At 54.5% G+C, this 14,975-nt stretch overlaps 6 protein-coding genes across 6 annotated transcripts; 3 read left to right on the top strand and 3 right to left on the bottom strand.

Moving 5' to 3' along the window:
- Positions 1-195: 195 nt before the first annotated feature.
- On the bottom strand, positions 196-2,237 carry ISF_01727 (hypothetical protein; the record flags this gene model as incomplete). Its single annotated transcript, XM_018845334.1, has 2 exons — positions 196-1,861; positions 1,915-2,237. The coding sequence occupies 2 exons, from the start codon at positions 2,235-2,237 to the stop codon at positions 196-198; spliced, it is 1,989 nt and encodes a 662-aa protein (XP_018707057.1).
- A 1,439-nt stretch (positions 2,238-3,676) lies between these two features.
- On the bottom strand, positions 3,677-5,047 carry ISF_01726 (amidohydrolase; the record flags this gene model as incomplete). The annotated part of the gene is made up of 1 exon (XM_018845333.1): positions 3,677-5,047. One exon carries the CDS (start codon positions 5,045-5,047, stop codon positions 3,677-3,679), a length of 1,371 nt encoding a protein of 456 aa, XP_018707056.1.
- Positions 5,048-6,553: 1,506 nt separating this feature from the next.
- On the top strand, positions 6,554-7,473 carry ISF_01725 (integral membrane protein; the record flags this gene model as incomplete). Its single annotated transcript, XM_018845332.1, has 2 exons — positions 6,554-7,208; positions 7,307-7,473. 2 exons carry the CDS (start codon positions 6,554-6,556, stop codon positions 7,471-7,473), a joined length of 822 nt encoding a protein of 273 aa, XP_018707055.1.
- A 530-nt stretch (positions 7,474-8,003) lies between these two features.
- Positions 8,004-9,185, top strand: ISF_01724 (hypothetical protein; the record flags this gene model as incomplete). Its single annotated transcript, XM_018845331.1, has 1 exon — positions 8,004-9,185. One exon carries the CDS (start codon positions 8,004-8,006, stop codon positions 9,183-9,185), a length of 1,182 nt encoding a protein of 393 aa, XP_018707054.1.
- Positions 9,186-9,410: 225 nt separating this feature from the next.
- On the bottom strand, positions 9,411-11,719 carry ISF_01723 (FAD dependent oxidoreductase; the record flags this gene model as incomplete). Its single annotated transcript, XM_018845330.1, has 3 exons — positions 9,411-10,871; positions 10,922-11,637; positions 11,695-11,719. 3 exons carry the CDS (start codon positions 11,717-11,719, stop codon positions 9,411-9,413), a joined length of 2,202 nt encoding a protein of 733 aa, XP_018707053.1.
- Positions 11,720-13,410: 1,691 nt separating this feature from the next.
- On the top strand, positions 13,411-14,832 carry ISF_01722 (hypothetical protein; the record flags this gene model as incomplete). The annotated part of the gene is made up of 2 exons (XM_018845329.1): positions 13,411-13,744; positions 14,420-14,832. The coding sequence occupies 2 exons, from the start codon at positions 13,411-13,413 to the stop codon at positions 14,830-14,832; spliced, it is 747 nt and encodes a 248-aa protein (XP_018707052.1).
- Positions 14,833-14,975: the final 143 nt, after the last annotated feature.

Raw genomic sequence — 14,975 nt, 5'->3', positions numbered from 1 at the left:
GTCTATACTATGACCGTTAAAGCTAATATGATAGAAAACTTACGAAATGAAACCAATTCCAATCACGAGCTAGATGGACTTTTATACGATAGTAACTCACCCAATCAGGCTGAGGGCATGCAACTACGACCGGCGCAAACATGCTGTTGACTCTTGCTTTCCTTTATGACACGGGCACGTCACGGCAACTCTCGATTACCTGACCGTCTTTGGTCTCTTACTTTGCTTCCCCTTCTGTGCTGAACGTGTGGTGGATTCAGTACCAGCGCCATCGGCGGCACCGGCTTGCGCATCATCGTCACCACGATCCGGGCTCTGTCGTCTTCCACGGAGCGTTCGTTTTGGAGCTGCGGCCGCTGACGTCGCCGTCGTTGGCTCTGAAGTGGCCTCTGCTGCAGGTGCTTTCGTCGATGGTGCGGAACTCCTGCTACTGTGGGCGCGTGAGACCCTAGCCGGCGGCACTGCTGCCACCTCCGTATCTTGCGCGCTGTCCTTCCCAGAGCCTGCAGCCCCCTCGTTTCTTTTGCGCTTGTTAAGCTGCTGCTTGCTATTCCCACGCGCTCCCTTGACCTTGCCGCTGTTGGTTGCAATTGTACTTGCGTGTGTGCTTTCTTGATGCTCGTCTTCGGCGTTAGCCGGGCAAGGTCCTTCACGATCCTGCTCCTCTTTGATAGAGGCTGCGGCGCCCTTTTCAAGAGAAGCAGGCTCCTCTTTACTCGAGACGGCGGCACCCTTGTCAATCGAGTCAAGCCCTTCTTTTGTGGAAGAGGTTGCTCGGCCCTTCTTAATCGAAGTGACTTTCTCTTTTTCGGAGGAGGCGACGCCTTTCTCAATCGAAACAAGTTCATCTTTTTCGGAGGGGCCGACGCCCTTCTCGATCGAAGCAAGCTCTTCCAGCACCCACTCTGACCTCCGCTGATCGCGGCGCAGATTCGCTTCGTGCACGAGGTACGCTCTCGCGCCCTCTCGAAATGACTTGATCTTATCGTACAGCGCCCGCCAGGCGTCCTCCGCCTCTTGGAGCTGCGTTGGCAGTGCCTTGGCCGCGTCCCTTTCGAACCACGCCACAGCATACCCAGTGTAGTCGAGCAGGCTATCCATGGCTCGCCGATACTTCGGTTCCGCGGCCTTCATACGGGCCGTGTCTCGTTCGGCCTCCCAGTAGTTGAAGTTGAGGTACTCGATAGCCGTCGTCCACGTATCTTGTTCGCGCGGGTCCTCCAAGAGGCGATAAGGGCGTGTGAAGTTGTGGGATTTGAGTCGATTCTCCATCGCCTCGGCGTACGACGCCAAGGTCTCCGTGTTCGTATGCGATGCCGTGTACCGTGGCTGGTCGCGCTGCCAACGTTCTCGATGCACTTTGTTATACCAGGCCGCACTCTCCGCATCAAGATCGTCACCCCGGAAGCCGGAATTCTCCCTCATCATTGATGCGAGGAAAAGGGACAGCCCTTTTTCACGACCGGCTTCTCCGCGGTTACCCCACTGCCAGTACTGCTGAAAGGCCTTCCAGTGCTCTAGCTGTGTCGAGAATACTGGCAACACCTCGTTGTAGGCCAGATGGCCCTTTTTGGGCATCTCTAGCCACATTGCTGCCCTGCGGCGATGCTCCCGGGTCATGTCCCCTGGAAAGCCGATGTCGTTAATTTGCAGGGCCGGCATGCCGCCAGCCTGGAGGAGGCTCGCGCGGGCCTCGGCCTCTAGCTCCATGGCAACCACTTCTGGATGCGAGCTCCCTGATCCGGGAGATTCAGTGGGTTCCAGAACATGTTGCTGTTCCTTTTCATACTGTTGTTCCAGTTTCCCCAGCAGAGAATTGAGATCGTCGGCTTTAAGAGGATGCACCTTTGGAGTGGCAGCGCTGTACACAGTGATTAACGGTGAAATGCGTTGTTGGAAAGGGCCTTCATTTACTTGATTTTATCCGCAATCATGTTTTTCTTTTCTACAGATAGTTCCTTCAAACCGACAATGCTGGAGATGTCAAAGTGCCGGCCTTGGACGTGGCATTTGGCCAGGAAGTCGACGACCTCGTGCTCGCTTGCGGCCAACAGTGCCTCCGGTGAAATTGCATTGTCGAGTTTCAAAATTGAATCATCGACTTCCGACACTGGGCTACCAGCTTCCAGTGAGTTTTCAGCTGCCGAAGGTGAATTGTCGGTTTTAGAACCTGAATGGACGGTCTCCAGGGGCGTGGCGTTGGGTAGCTGCGTATGTCTGGCATTGTTTGCTTCCATTGGGCGAGATCGGACGAGATGCGACGAGGAAAGTTGGGTGATTAAGAAGGGTGGCAGCTTCCAGTGATGAAGAAAGCGAGAGATGGAGGTTAGGCATGCGTCAATTCCCGTTTCCGATAATTTAATGTTGGCAATTATGAGGGGCGAATATAAATTCAACCACTCCCTGTCAGTTGTGAGAGGTTCCCTACGTAGGTTCGCACTTTTGGGCAACCAAGCAAAAGTTACAGCAGGCTCGAAGGGGTCTGAGTAGCTGCAGCCTTGTTGCCTTGGGCAACAAGGCAGTTATCCGCCCCAACATTTCCTCATAACAAGGCTCATGTCTATTGTGAGTGTAAAACCAGCGATAAAATTCAAATAAATAAATAAAATTCTAAAAAAGAAAATCAACAAAGAAAAAAAAGACGAGAAGAGATATATGAAAACTCTGGCGCGGTTAAGCGTACATGCGTATAGCAACAAGCAGTTAGTTACTTGACTAAAGGAGTCCTCGGTGATGCGTACATAACTTACAGCAATCAACAATCTGGTTATCATTTCTTCTACACATAACGGTAAACCTAGTCTCGAATGGAGCTCTCATAAGGGCCGACGAGCTACCAGTTGGTTCCAACCTCGAGAACGTAACAACTTCATTACCCTAAAAGGCCCAACGTGTACTGTGAAGATTCTGTTTCCCCTCGATGCGCCCCCCAGCCGATACTTAGGGCAGAATGTGCTCATGCTTAGCCTTCTTGGGAGTCCTCGATACATGGGCACCTGTCTGACTAACGTTGCCTGTGTTGCTTGTGTTGTCTGCGTTGCTAGCACTATGCATCATCGGGCCCTTGCCCTTTGTCTCCATGTCATCGTCATCTCGAAATTGCCTTTTGCTCCGAGAAGTAGACGATGTACATGTGTCGCGAGTGAATGAAGTAGATGCATTGCCAGCGTTCAAGTTCATCAAGTCTGACCAGCTAACGTCGCTCTTTGTTTGCTGAGACTGCCGAGCATAACCACCGTGCAATTCATACTGCAAGTTGTTCTGTTCCATGAGCTCCTCGAGCACCAGCGGATGGCACGGGCCGACCGTCTGCACTTCAAACGAAACTCACACCGAAAATAACCCTACCAAATATTTTTCAATGACACTTGGTGATTCAATAGCATCATTCTAGTCCAGAGAATAAGACATTTGGCCTTGTTCTACTCACATTGTCCTACATTTGTCTGGGCCAAAAAGCTGGATGGTATAGTTACCAGACTTACTCTGTCCGCTTCAGTGAGATCAACGGATCTCGCGTTTATTCTGCCGGCCAGTACACCCAGATTTATTCTCCCGCGCAGCAACAGGTTATGAGTGGCTCTGTCAGCATACATGACAAATGCAAGGCCATATTTTAAGGTAAATACTGGAGATTTTTAGAACCTCGAATACGCTATGCCTTATATACCAGTCATCATGCATCTCGATAGACCCCATGAACTCCAGGCTTCTTAAATAACTTTCCACCTTTCCAGACATGAGTTATATTATCCGCATTCGCAAGCACCTTGATGTCTGCCAGCGGATTGCGCGAAACTGCAATCAAGTCCGCGTCGTAGCCCGCCCTCAGCTGCCCGCTCTTCGGCGCCAGCCCGCCCAGCGTCTCCGGCGGAACCGCCGTCGCGCTCTCAATCGCCTGCAGCGGCGTCATGCCCAGCTCGACCGCGTACCCCAGCTCGTGGCCGTTTTGCCCGTGCGCCAGCTTTGACCCCCGATCGCTGCTCAGCATGTCCGTCCCCAGCGCGATCTTGACCCCGCGCCGGATCGCCAGCGCGTACGCCTTGTTAGCCTCCCTGCCGACCTTGATCACCTTGTCCCGCGACGGCGCCGGCAGCGTGTCCAGGTACGGCGGGCTGGACAGCGTGCGGACGATGTGCTGCGTGGCGACCAGGATGGCGTCCTGCGCGCGCATCCGCTCCGCGACCTCGTCGTCCAGGTACATGCCGTGCTCGATGGACTTGACGCCCGCACGCAGCGCCGCCATGATGCCGGCCTTGCCGATGGCGTGCGCCGCGACGGCGCGCCGGCTGCGCGCCGCCTCCGCCACCATGGCCGCGAGCTCCGCGTCGGAGAACTGCCGGTCCTCCGGGTCGTCGTTGAGGCTGAGCACGCCGCCGCTGGAGCACACCTTGATGACACGCGCGCCACGGCGCACCATCTGCCGGACGGTGGCCACGCAGGCGTCGGCGCCGTCGCACACGGCGAGCGGCGCGGGGCCGCAGCACATGGCGGCGCGCACGGCCGAGGACGGCAGCGTCGAAACGTCGGCGTGGCCGCCGGTGATGGAGATGGCGGCGATGGAGGAGTAGATGTTGGGGCCGGGGATGGTGCCGGCGCGCACGGCGGGCCACACGTCGCCGCCGTAGCCGCCGAGCTCGCGCACCGTCGTGTACCCGGCGAGAAGCGTCGCCTCCAGGTCGTGCGCGGTGAGGGCGCCGGCCAGCGCGGCCTGGCCCGTGGGGATGCCAAACGCCGCCTCGAGGTCGTTGGTGTCGGCGACACCGAAGAAGTGCACGTGGCAATCCCAGAGGCCCGGCATGAGGACGGGGACCCGGGTGTGGGACAAGTTGCGGTACGGCGGGGGGAGGGAGCTGGCGGGACCAACCCATTCGATGATGCCGGACTTGACGGTGACGGCGCCGTCGGTGATTGGCTCCCCGCGACCAGGTATCAGAAGTGCGGCGGTGATGACAAACGCCTCCTTCTCGCCAGTTGCAGCGGACTGTGGAGGGGAGCTGGCAACGTCATTGCGCGGCGCAATGGAATCTCGGCTGGGCAATCGCATGATGCCTTTCGGTGTGAACTCTGAGTCGACTATATTTCTGAGTGTATATACGGACAATTGCGATGTCAGTTGTATTATAGAGTGAGTGGTGGTGGGATATGTGATGTGGATGAGAGATCAAGTTGAAGTACTAGTTAGAAGGCGGGGAACGACTGCCGTGCCGAGATACGCGGCGAGACGGACCCTGTACCCGTCTTGGTATCCAAACAGGGCATTTTTGGCGGATTGAAGGTCAAAGGCTGTGCTATCGATTCTTTCATTTCGAAGCTCAAAAAGCAGTATTTTCGATCAACAACGCCCCTCTGCAAATGGCGGGATCAGAACGTGGCTGCGTCGCTTAGAGAAACGTGCGGTGACAACGAGACGTCCCACCGGCGTTGCGTTGTCGTTCACAGCAAAATCAACCCGTCGTCTACACTGTGGTATGGCACGGTTTGGGCAAATGGATTAAAAATTCGTCACAAAAAGAAAAAGAAATCAGCCCCGGCGCGGGTGACCAATCACGCCACCAACGGACAGGTTGGCCACCAGTTGTTGAAGAAACAGTTGTTGTGGTCTCCTATCCTTTATTCCCATCTCGGCTAGTATCCAATCAGCCGAAGCCCGGTGCGAGTCTGGAATAGCCGCCGAGTCGCGTGGGAAGTCTTTTGGTGTTTGGTCGTAGACAAAGTGTCCTGGGCTGCGCGTAGTCTGAACTCTCAGCCATCCTGCCACGGCCAAGTGACCGACCACTGATTGGTTACTTGATGAGTTGCAATCTGTGGTAGAAAAGAAATACCTTTTTTTTGCGGATGGAAGAAGTGATGACCGCTACGAGCACATCAATATAGTGAATCGCCATGAGCATCACTTACTCCCCCCGAAGTGCCTGTTGCCAATGGTGGTGTACCACGAGGTCCATAGCCCTAATCGTGGCCTGGTGCCAACTTAATTCATGTTGCAATTCAGCCTTGCAACTACCAAGTTTCCATTGTTATTGGCTAGTGGCCAGCGTCTAGTTTCTATTGAGGTTGGCGTTGTTGGTGCCGGGGCTGGTTGTTGGTCCACTGCATCTGATGGGCACCAACAACGCGTGTCAAGCCACCTTGTGCGCTTCCATAGCCCGATTCATGACCAAGTCAAATAACAATGGTGACGCGACACCTCTCGTCTCAAGGCCACGGTAAGTCTATTGATGCGCGTTAGAATCACGCAAAACGGTAAGGCTATTGTCCTGGACAGCAAATAGTCAACGGTCAGGATAGATTGCGTGGCAAAGATTGGGAATCTCGACGCACCAGTGATGGTTGGTGGTCCACGTGGTGGTAGCAAGCGTGAAGTTTCCGTATTTGTGTTGGTTCCCTGAGATGTTATGAATATAGTGCGGTACCCTCGTGATTTCACCAACATCAATGACCAGCCCTCCAGCTACTTAAGGAAGCGTTCCCCCCTGAGCCCTCGTGGATACAGTTTCCCTTTTGTCAACCAAACCCAAGACTTTCCTCACCCCATCATCCTTCTCCAGCCATGGTCTCCATAAAGAGCCTCTTCCTTTCCGCGCTCCTCCTCGCCGCAGGCAGCGAAGCCCGCCGGCCCTACTTCCGCAACCGTGGCACCCTGAAGGGCTGGGACGGCAAGATCATGGACCACCAGGGCAAGATCGAGGAGGTCACCGACGTGCACTACCTATCCGGCCGCTCGCTCAAGACGTCGCAGACCTACGACGAGGCCCACAAGGAGCTCTACCGCTCCGTGCTCATCCGCAAGGACGGCTACGAGGCCGGGCACCACCGCTTCTACAACTTCATGTTCCGCCTCGCCCCGGACTGGGAGCCGGTCGACCAGAACGCCACCGTGTCCCAGTTCGTCTCGCACCGCGACACCGGCGCCAACTGCGGCGTCGAGAGGCTCGTGGGGACCTCGTTCTACGTCTTCCGCAACCACCTGTACGCCCGCGTCATCGGCGGCCAGTACTCGGGCAACAATTGCGAGTTCAAGGAGCACGTCTTTGAGCAGATCGCAAAGGTGACGCCCGGCGAGTGGCACAAGGTCAGCTTCGAGGGCCAGTGGGAGTTCAAGAAGCGCAAGGGCGCCTTCAGGGTCTGGGTCGACGGCAAGAAGGTCGTTGACCAGAAGAAGATTGCCACCACCGTTGCTGGCAGATGGCCATTCAAGTGGCACGGTACGTTGTTGTTCCTTTCTGTTCCCCCCCGCCCTCTCACATCTTGGATGGGACGGTCCAGGAAAAAGAGTGAGTGTCTTGCTAACAAAACAATTAAGTCGGCCTTGACATGAGCGCCTGGCACCACCAGGGCCGCGTGGTGGGCAGCCAGGAAAAGCGCGAGGCGTGGTTCGACGAGATCGCCGTCGGCAGGTCACTTTTGGAGGTCGACCCTGACATGATGAAAAAGTACGATTTGATTCTATCACACAAGCCCACGGCCTAGTCCCCGCCATCTTGCGATGCTCGCGGAACCAACTCCCCTCCCCAGCACTGGCTGGCGGCCAGCGACGATGCAGGCGCGGAGCAGCGGGCTGAGGTGGCATCTAAACCCTTCCCTCCCCCCCCCCTAATATCTCCTGCAGTGAGAAAATCTGTTAGCTTCACTTGGTGGTTTTAGCGTAGAGCTTTAAGAGTTAGAGGATAATGACCAAAGATTGTTTTGTTTTGAAACCTTGTGGCACATGACCTGTCTGTACTTGTTGACCAACAGACTTCGTGATATAGCGCGCATGGCATGTCCCGCACCCTAGAGTCAGAATAATGCCTAAATAAAAAGGAGAAGTTATAGTAGGGTATAGAAACTATACCAGAATTCTGAACTCTAAGATTGTGCGCTTTTCGAAATCTCTATGTATTCCACTATCGCTTCCACTATCGCTTCTCGTTCTTCCCACTTCCCATCACTTATCCGTAGTCCTTCACCAACAATAACCTTGCCCGCCGAGACCTTCCCAAGTAATATCTCTTTTGATAATGTCTCTCTCAGGTCCTTCAGAAATATCCCTCCCTTTATGCTCCCAACCCATGGCGGCCGAGCAGGGCGTATCCCACACCACCAATACCGAGACGCCACCCCGACCGAAACAGGCTGGGTCTCACTTCCTCAACCTACCAATGGAGCTCATCATCCAAATGGCAGCCGACTTCCTCCCGCGCAGAGATCAGTACCGGCTGCTACAAACGTGCACAGCTCTGCGCCTCATTCTCCGGTCCCGCTTCCGCAGCTTCCTCCTCGGCCCAGTCGACCCGCGGCAGCAACTCGAATACCTCCAGCTGCGCGCGAGCACGGCGCCGTACCACTGGGTCTGCGAAGAGTGCTTGGACCTGCACATGGTCAGCGTGAAGGACAGCGAGGCGGACAGTCCCGTCAATTCCCATCCCCGCTGCCCGCTCCGCGAGCTCCACTCCACCGCAGTATCGTCCCGGCCGAAGCGGCCTATCTTTCATTCGCTGTCGTACGACTTCTACGGCTTCCAGCTGCATCACCGCTTCGTCCAACTGGCACTCAAGTGGGAGCGCATGGGTGGCGCCAAGGGCGGCCGCTTCGGCGCGCACCTCCGCAGACTGCTCTCTGGCCACGGGCCCGTCAAGCTACAGGACGAGGACCTTGGGGTTCATATCGAGCGGTTGGGCGCCGAGCCATGGGAGGAGATCACGTTCCGCTGCCGGGTGCGGGTCGTCGGCGGCCGGTTCATGCTCGAGACGCGATACGACTTCCTGTCCCGCCCCGTGTGGCCCGATATCCAGGCGGCACTCTTCTTGTGTCCCCACCAGAGCTGGCTGGCACCGAGAACGTTCGAATTCCAGATGCTCCATTCCATCGGGAACACCGAGTGGATACGCGAGGCCCTGAACGCCCGGTGCAGCGCCCTCGCCGAGTCCATGAAGGCGGTGGAGGAGAATAGGGCGGCTTCCGTGGCGCTCTCGTGCCCGTACTGCCCGACGGACATTCGGGTGACCTTTGTCGAGATGAGCAACCGCATGCTGCTCCGGGCCCACGCTTACCACGACTTTTGCGGAGACTCCTTGCCGACGGACTTGGACTGGCACAAATGGGACCTTTCGACCGACAGTGACGGTAAGCCCTTGATGGAATCGTCGCACAAGCCAGGAGGCGTCAAGCAGCTCTGGGATATGGGCGATTCAGTGAATTGATGGGGTGCTGGCCGCACTCGTGGTCGCCCACGGATTGATGGAGTATGATATGCAGGATTGTGGACGTGTCTCCTTTCTCGGCTGTTCTTTGCGGGTATCATCATAGCGATTGTTCTGCCGCGCTCGTTTTGTTTAGCTTTAGATTTTCAAGAATGGAGTATTAATTTGTTAGAAAGCAAACTTTTCTCAACATGAAAGAACTTTCGGCTCCCAATACCATCGTTCTTATCGTGTATACGTCCCACGGATTGTGTAATCTTTTTGCGGCCCATTCACCGTGTATGCGCACACCCAGCTCTCTAGGTTGACCGAGTCAAATACAAAGTTGTAGTTCACGTTGTAGTAATCGTCAATGCACAAGTGTCCCGACTTGGCCGGCCAGCCGTGCATGTGGCCCCCTACGGGCGGATCTTCAAACTCGATCTCGTGAAAAAAGTAGTCGACGCGCTTATTGTCGTCAGGCTTGGCAAACCACACCGTAATCGCACCGGATGCCTCGTCGTACCGGTACACGTAACGACGCGTGGCGCGAAAGCCGAAGCCCTGGTCCGTTTTGAACTCGCCGTCTTCGATATAGAGGTATTCGTAGCTCTCGCCGTCTTGGCACCGGGGCATGACGCCCTCTTTCGTCGTGCATTGAACGCCCTCCTTGGTGATGGCCCGCAGGAGAAACTGGGCGGTTCCACTGAAATGGCCGCTGGGATGTGTAGGAAGCTTGCTCGTGAGATCGCGCTCCAACTCCCACGTTCCCAGGAGGCTGCGGAACACGGCTCTAGAGACGAATCTGGGAGTAGTCAGGGCATCCTTCAGAACTGTCGCCGCATCTTGCATGAGTTTCTGTGCGTTCACATTGTCTTGGCCGTCTTCGTTCGGAATTGAGAAGCGGAATGGGGCGAAAACTTCTAGAGGGAGCTTGTTGGTGGTGAGGTTGGGGGCATCGACAACCAGCGGCGAGTTAATGTCCAGTGACAGCGCCTCGGCAAAGTCTTGCATCAAAAATTGATAATCGCCCATGGGGAACTGTGATTGGCGCGGGTCATCCCTAAGACTAAGCGTCCTCGCAATGCTTCGATCGCTGGCCAGTTTCGCGCGGAGTGTGTCCGACGGACCCTTGCTAGACCATAGCGCCGTGATGAACCTGGCCTGCATCTGTATTACTCCCCAAAACGCTCCTCTGTAGAATCCGACAAAGCCCAAGTTGGGCACATCGGGATGCTGCGTCGCGTGAAACGAGAGAGCTAGCAGGTTGGATGGATGTGCAGGCGAGTACTTGAGTGTGGTCAGCACATCTTCTGGTAGAAAGCCGATGCAAGGCTCCGGGTCAAAGCCCGTCGCGAGAATGACGGCAGCAACGTCTTGGATGGAAGAATCGGCGAGCTTGGCTGTTGACCCGGCGAGGGATTCCAGTCTGCCATTTTGCACAGTAATGAAGCCTGAGCGCACGAAATCGCAGTACCAGTCACTGCATGACAGATATGGGGGTAACGAGTCATCCGCGATTTCGGGGTTGGCCGTCTCAGAACCAATCCGTTGTCTCGGTCCTAGCGAAGCCCGCAGTCGCCCATGTACCATCTTGGCCCTCTCTTCCGGGATATGGCCTTGCGAGTCAGTGAATGGTACTGGCCTATTGTTCTTGTTGAAAGACGAGAAGTCGTGTGGTAGGAATGGTGGAGCTTTCCATTTCGGCTGCTGCAGTCAGCCCAGAGCCCATGTCGACGTCAAAGTATGCTACTTACCTCGGGTGTTGTATGAAGGGGAATGACCCAGGGGTGGCGTGGGCTAACGTGATGAATACTATACTTTTCAATATTATGTATGGAGCTTTCGTCTGGAGAATTGATCTCGTTTGAGAGATGGGTGCCGATGGTGGCCGCGATCTCGACGCCAGACATTTGGCCACCGGCGACCAAGATCTTGCCGCCTTTGGCAGAGGTTCCGAGAAGCGACTGTAGGTCTCTGTACTGGCTACTGTGAATGACTGGGATGGCGGTGTTTTCTTTCCACGCCTTTGGGATGACCGGGTCGCCAAAGTAGCCCGACGCCACAATGAGGCGATCGAAATGAGTGGTCTTGTCGACCCCGTCAGACTGGACAGTCACATTCCAGCCATCGCCGTCCTTGTCGGTACGCATGACACGCGTCTTGAGATTGAGCTGGAAGTCCGGATTGCCGGTAAGATACTTGGCCGCATAGCGCTGGAGGTACTGGCCAATCATCCATGCTCGGGGCAGCTGGGGGGTCAGGTCGTCCCAGGCCTGGTCGCTAAAGTGCATTGTGTGGCGGCTCTGGTTGGCTAGCATGAGCGGATGAATCTGGCGGCCTGTATCGGCCTCGGACGTCGGCCAAAGCCCGCCGACGTCTGGCTGGGCGTCAAAGACGGTGACCTTGAAGTCGCCCCTAGGTGCATTGTGCAGCAGGGTTTTAGCGACGGCAAGGCCCGCGGGGCCGGCGCCTGGACGCAATCAGTACGCGCATCCCTCAATGCAGCATTTCCGTAACGTATAATTACCGACGATGCAAACCGACTTGGCCATGGCAGTCCAAGTGGCGTGCTTGCGCAGTCTCATGAAGCGGTGTTTGATGGAGGTTTGGACAGACCTTGGGCGGGCGGGGGCTGCCTGTGGTCGGAAAGCGGCCTTCTTCCTACGCGCGCGGGGGCCGTTTCCTGACGGGTCCTGATACGATTTTTGTCCTTACATAATGTTAATTTCAATATAGCTATTAAAGGAAAGCGATATGTATTCTTTCTAATGAAAATATAAAAAACTTGATCTGTATTAATACAGTTGGTATTTACTTAAACAGGTAGTTCATAACGTCAGCCAGCTAGCTATGTATGTACATACATAGGTACAAAAGTACATTAGTAGCTTTCTCACTGGCTGGCTGCCTGGCTGGCCATTTACTATAGATGTGAAGGAAAAAGAGGAGGGGCAAGAGGAGGAGGGGGGCAAGAGGTAGAATGGAAAAAAATCATAATAGAAGCCTTGAATTATCTTGGATATTAAACCCCGATTAGAATCTCCAAGACGTGTCAAAAATCCAGTCTTCCCCGCGCAAGTTCCCCGCGACCGACGGCTCTCTGTAACTTGCCAAGTACCCTAACTACCTGTTACTTTCCTCAACGCAACACAACCACCTTTTCTGCAACCTACTCTCATGCCCGGATCTATAGCCATTTACCCATCAAATCCCCCGAGCGGCAATTGGACTGACTTTGAGGTTCCATTTTCTATGCCTAGGTTGGTTTGCCTACAACGATTCCGATCTTGAACTGGAACGACAGAAAAGCGGACATCAACGCCGCAGTTTGCGGTGCATGCAGGCCTGCCTAGACCAAAAGCTAACTATCGCTCAATACAAAATTCGATGCAACAGCTGAGACTCAAGGGCTAGGATTTGTTGCGCATCACACATCTGTTGTTCAGTATGAGGCGGGATGCACGACCATTATAAGTCGCGAGATTTCAAGCCGAGCGGAAGTCAAGGTATTTAGAACGAGAAAATAGAGATGAGCTGAGTACTTAAAGAGCTTCAATCGAATGTTGGGATTGGCACCGCGCTCTATTTATCTTGCAGCTCCGTCCCGTCTCGACAGTGACGCAGACGATGTGACCGAATCACAGTCCATTCTTGTCATCGTACTGGCGATGCGCCAAATGCTTCTGTTCCACGACTGCGCCTGAAGCTCTAAAGCGGCGACTCACAGCGCGAAAGATTTTTGTGAAATGGTCATGGTCACTCCTTGTGCTGCTTATATGGGCCGTGGAGTGATCTAGAAGACGGGAGGGTGTGAAAAACATGGTTGGCCCTACGGAAGTAGACATGAAGCCACGCCACAGGCTTACCTTTCTGTGATACCTACAGATGGATTGATTCACGGTGCTACGGACGCCCACCACGCCCACTGGAGTCACAACAGTATCACGTGAAACTTTTTGGCCGTTTCATAGATGATTGCTGGCCCTGACCCCTCCCGCTTCCAGACTTGTTCACTAGATCAGTGAAGGGGCCGACTTGCTCAACCTCGACAAGCCAAAGTCGCCATGGATTTTAGTCTGCCTGACAGAGATGCCATTACCGTCCCGGTTCCCATAGTTGATGTGGCAACTGAGGGGCGATTAAAAGACACGAACCTGTCGGATGTTACACACTTTGTTGTTTAGTGGGTGTAGCCCGATGAGAGTCAACATTTGACAACACAAATACTTACGGCCAGTTCAGGATGTCCGACAAGAGATCTGAGGCGCTTTTGAAGATGATCGCAAACCTCTCCTACGACTGGGACAGACCGTTTCCCTTCTGGTACTTCACCGGAAAGATGGTCTCCAAGGCACGGTTTGACGACCAAGATCAGCTCAAGCTCTTCAACGCTACTCGAGTGATGACTGAATATATTGCGTTTGAAAACACAGCCATTTCGGATCAAGACAAATCCAAACATACCGGGAGAGCCGTGCAGGTCGTTGAAATCTACTTCTCAAAGCCACAGCCGGGGAAAAACTTCAAGTTAACCTGGAAACCGGCTAGAAGCGTCATCTCTAGGAGCGTTCAAAGGCGTAAGTGACGCATCCCTCGTCCCAAAGACTCGATTTGCCATTTCTAACAAGGTTTAACATATCGAATATAGTTGTAGACGAGTATGCTCGGGAGAAAAGTGTATCCCAGAAAGAGGCGCAATGATTCCGGAGGGAGAAGTGGTTCTCGCGGTTCAGTCGGTTGCTAGGTGCCGGCGGGATGCACTGGATCGCCAGGTATGCTTTGTCTTTTTTATCTAGCTTGTTTATCTTATTTTGCTTATTCAAGTTATCCTGATTATTCTTGTGATTAGTTCTATTTTCTTCTTTGGGTTTGAAATCCTATACACCCGTTTTGCGTTACCTATCTTGAGGTCCAGCCCAACTGATGGCGGCAGATACCAGGGCAAAAACAAGAATGCCAAGGTCAAATGGCCTGTAATACTGCTACACTTTCTGCTACAAGAGTCACGTATGTATATCCCTCCTAGAGCATCCACATCCAGCCACAGCATCCCGTCTCCAAGCGACGAGAGAAGCGTCAAGCAACCACCAAGCAATCGCCTACAGTCACCATGTCAAAGCAGACTCTCGCAACGCACTCTCTGCTTCTGCGGAAACTCGGCAAGGTAGTTATCCAGTTGATTACCCGTGAAGACTAATTCGGATTCGATTTTACATTAAAGTTAATGTTGGCGGTACCTCTATACATCACAGCGTCGCGGCTGACAGCCTTGATGGAGGGCGTCCCCTGGGCGAGCCCGTCGTCTCTTTTCGAAGCACTTGACGTCGATCCGTGCCAAATTCCCCACGAGACTCACCAACAAGTCTTGGCTCTCGCAGCCGCCTGGGTACTGCTTCACTTCCTGGTTGTCTACGCGTCCACCGAGCGATGTACCAACACGTTGCTCCCAAGCACCCGGGCGGCGCTTCTACTAAGCGTCCCACCGTTGCTCATACCGCACGAGTACTACGCCCTTGGCAATAATTGGGGGATTGCCGGTCTCATCTTGTGCATGGTTTACGGGCGGCTGTGTCAATGGGCGGTGACCTTGGGCGCGCAAGCCGAGTTCTCCAACGAGTACGTATCATCCGCGAGTACCCGTCCCCTAGCTAACATCGACGTCTAGGAAGCGAAAGGGATACGACATTGTGACACTAAGTGGTTATCTCAGCTGGATCATATCGAACTTGAGCAGGTTGGGGGGGGGGGCCAAACAAGTCAGGGACGATAGGCTCGGCACGATTTTTTGGGTGATGCTGCAATGCGGAG

Source organism: Cordyceps fumosorosea, assembly GCF_001636725.1.
Source record: "Cordyceps fumosorosea ARSEF 2679 chromosome Unknown scaffold_3, whole genome shotgun sequence".
In the NCBI taxonomy this organism is placed as follows: Eukaryota; Fungi; Ascomycota; class Sordariomycetes; order Hypocreales; family Cordycipitaceae; genus Cordyceps; species Cordyceps fumosorosea.
This window is presented reverse-complemented; position numbering and strand designations above follow the sequence as displayed.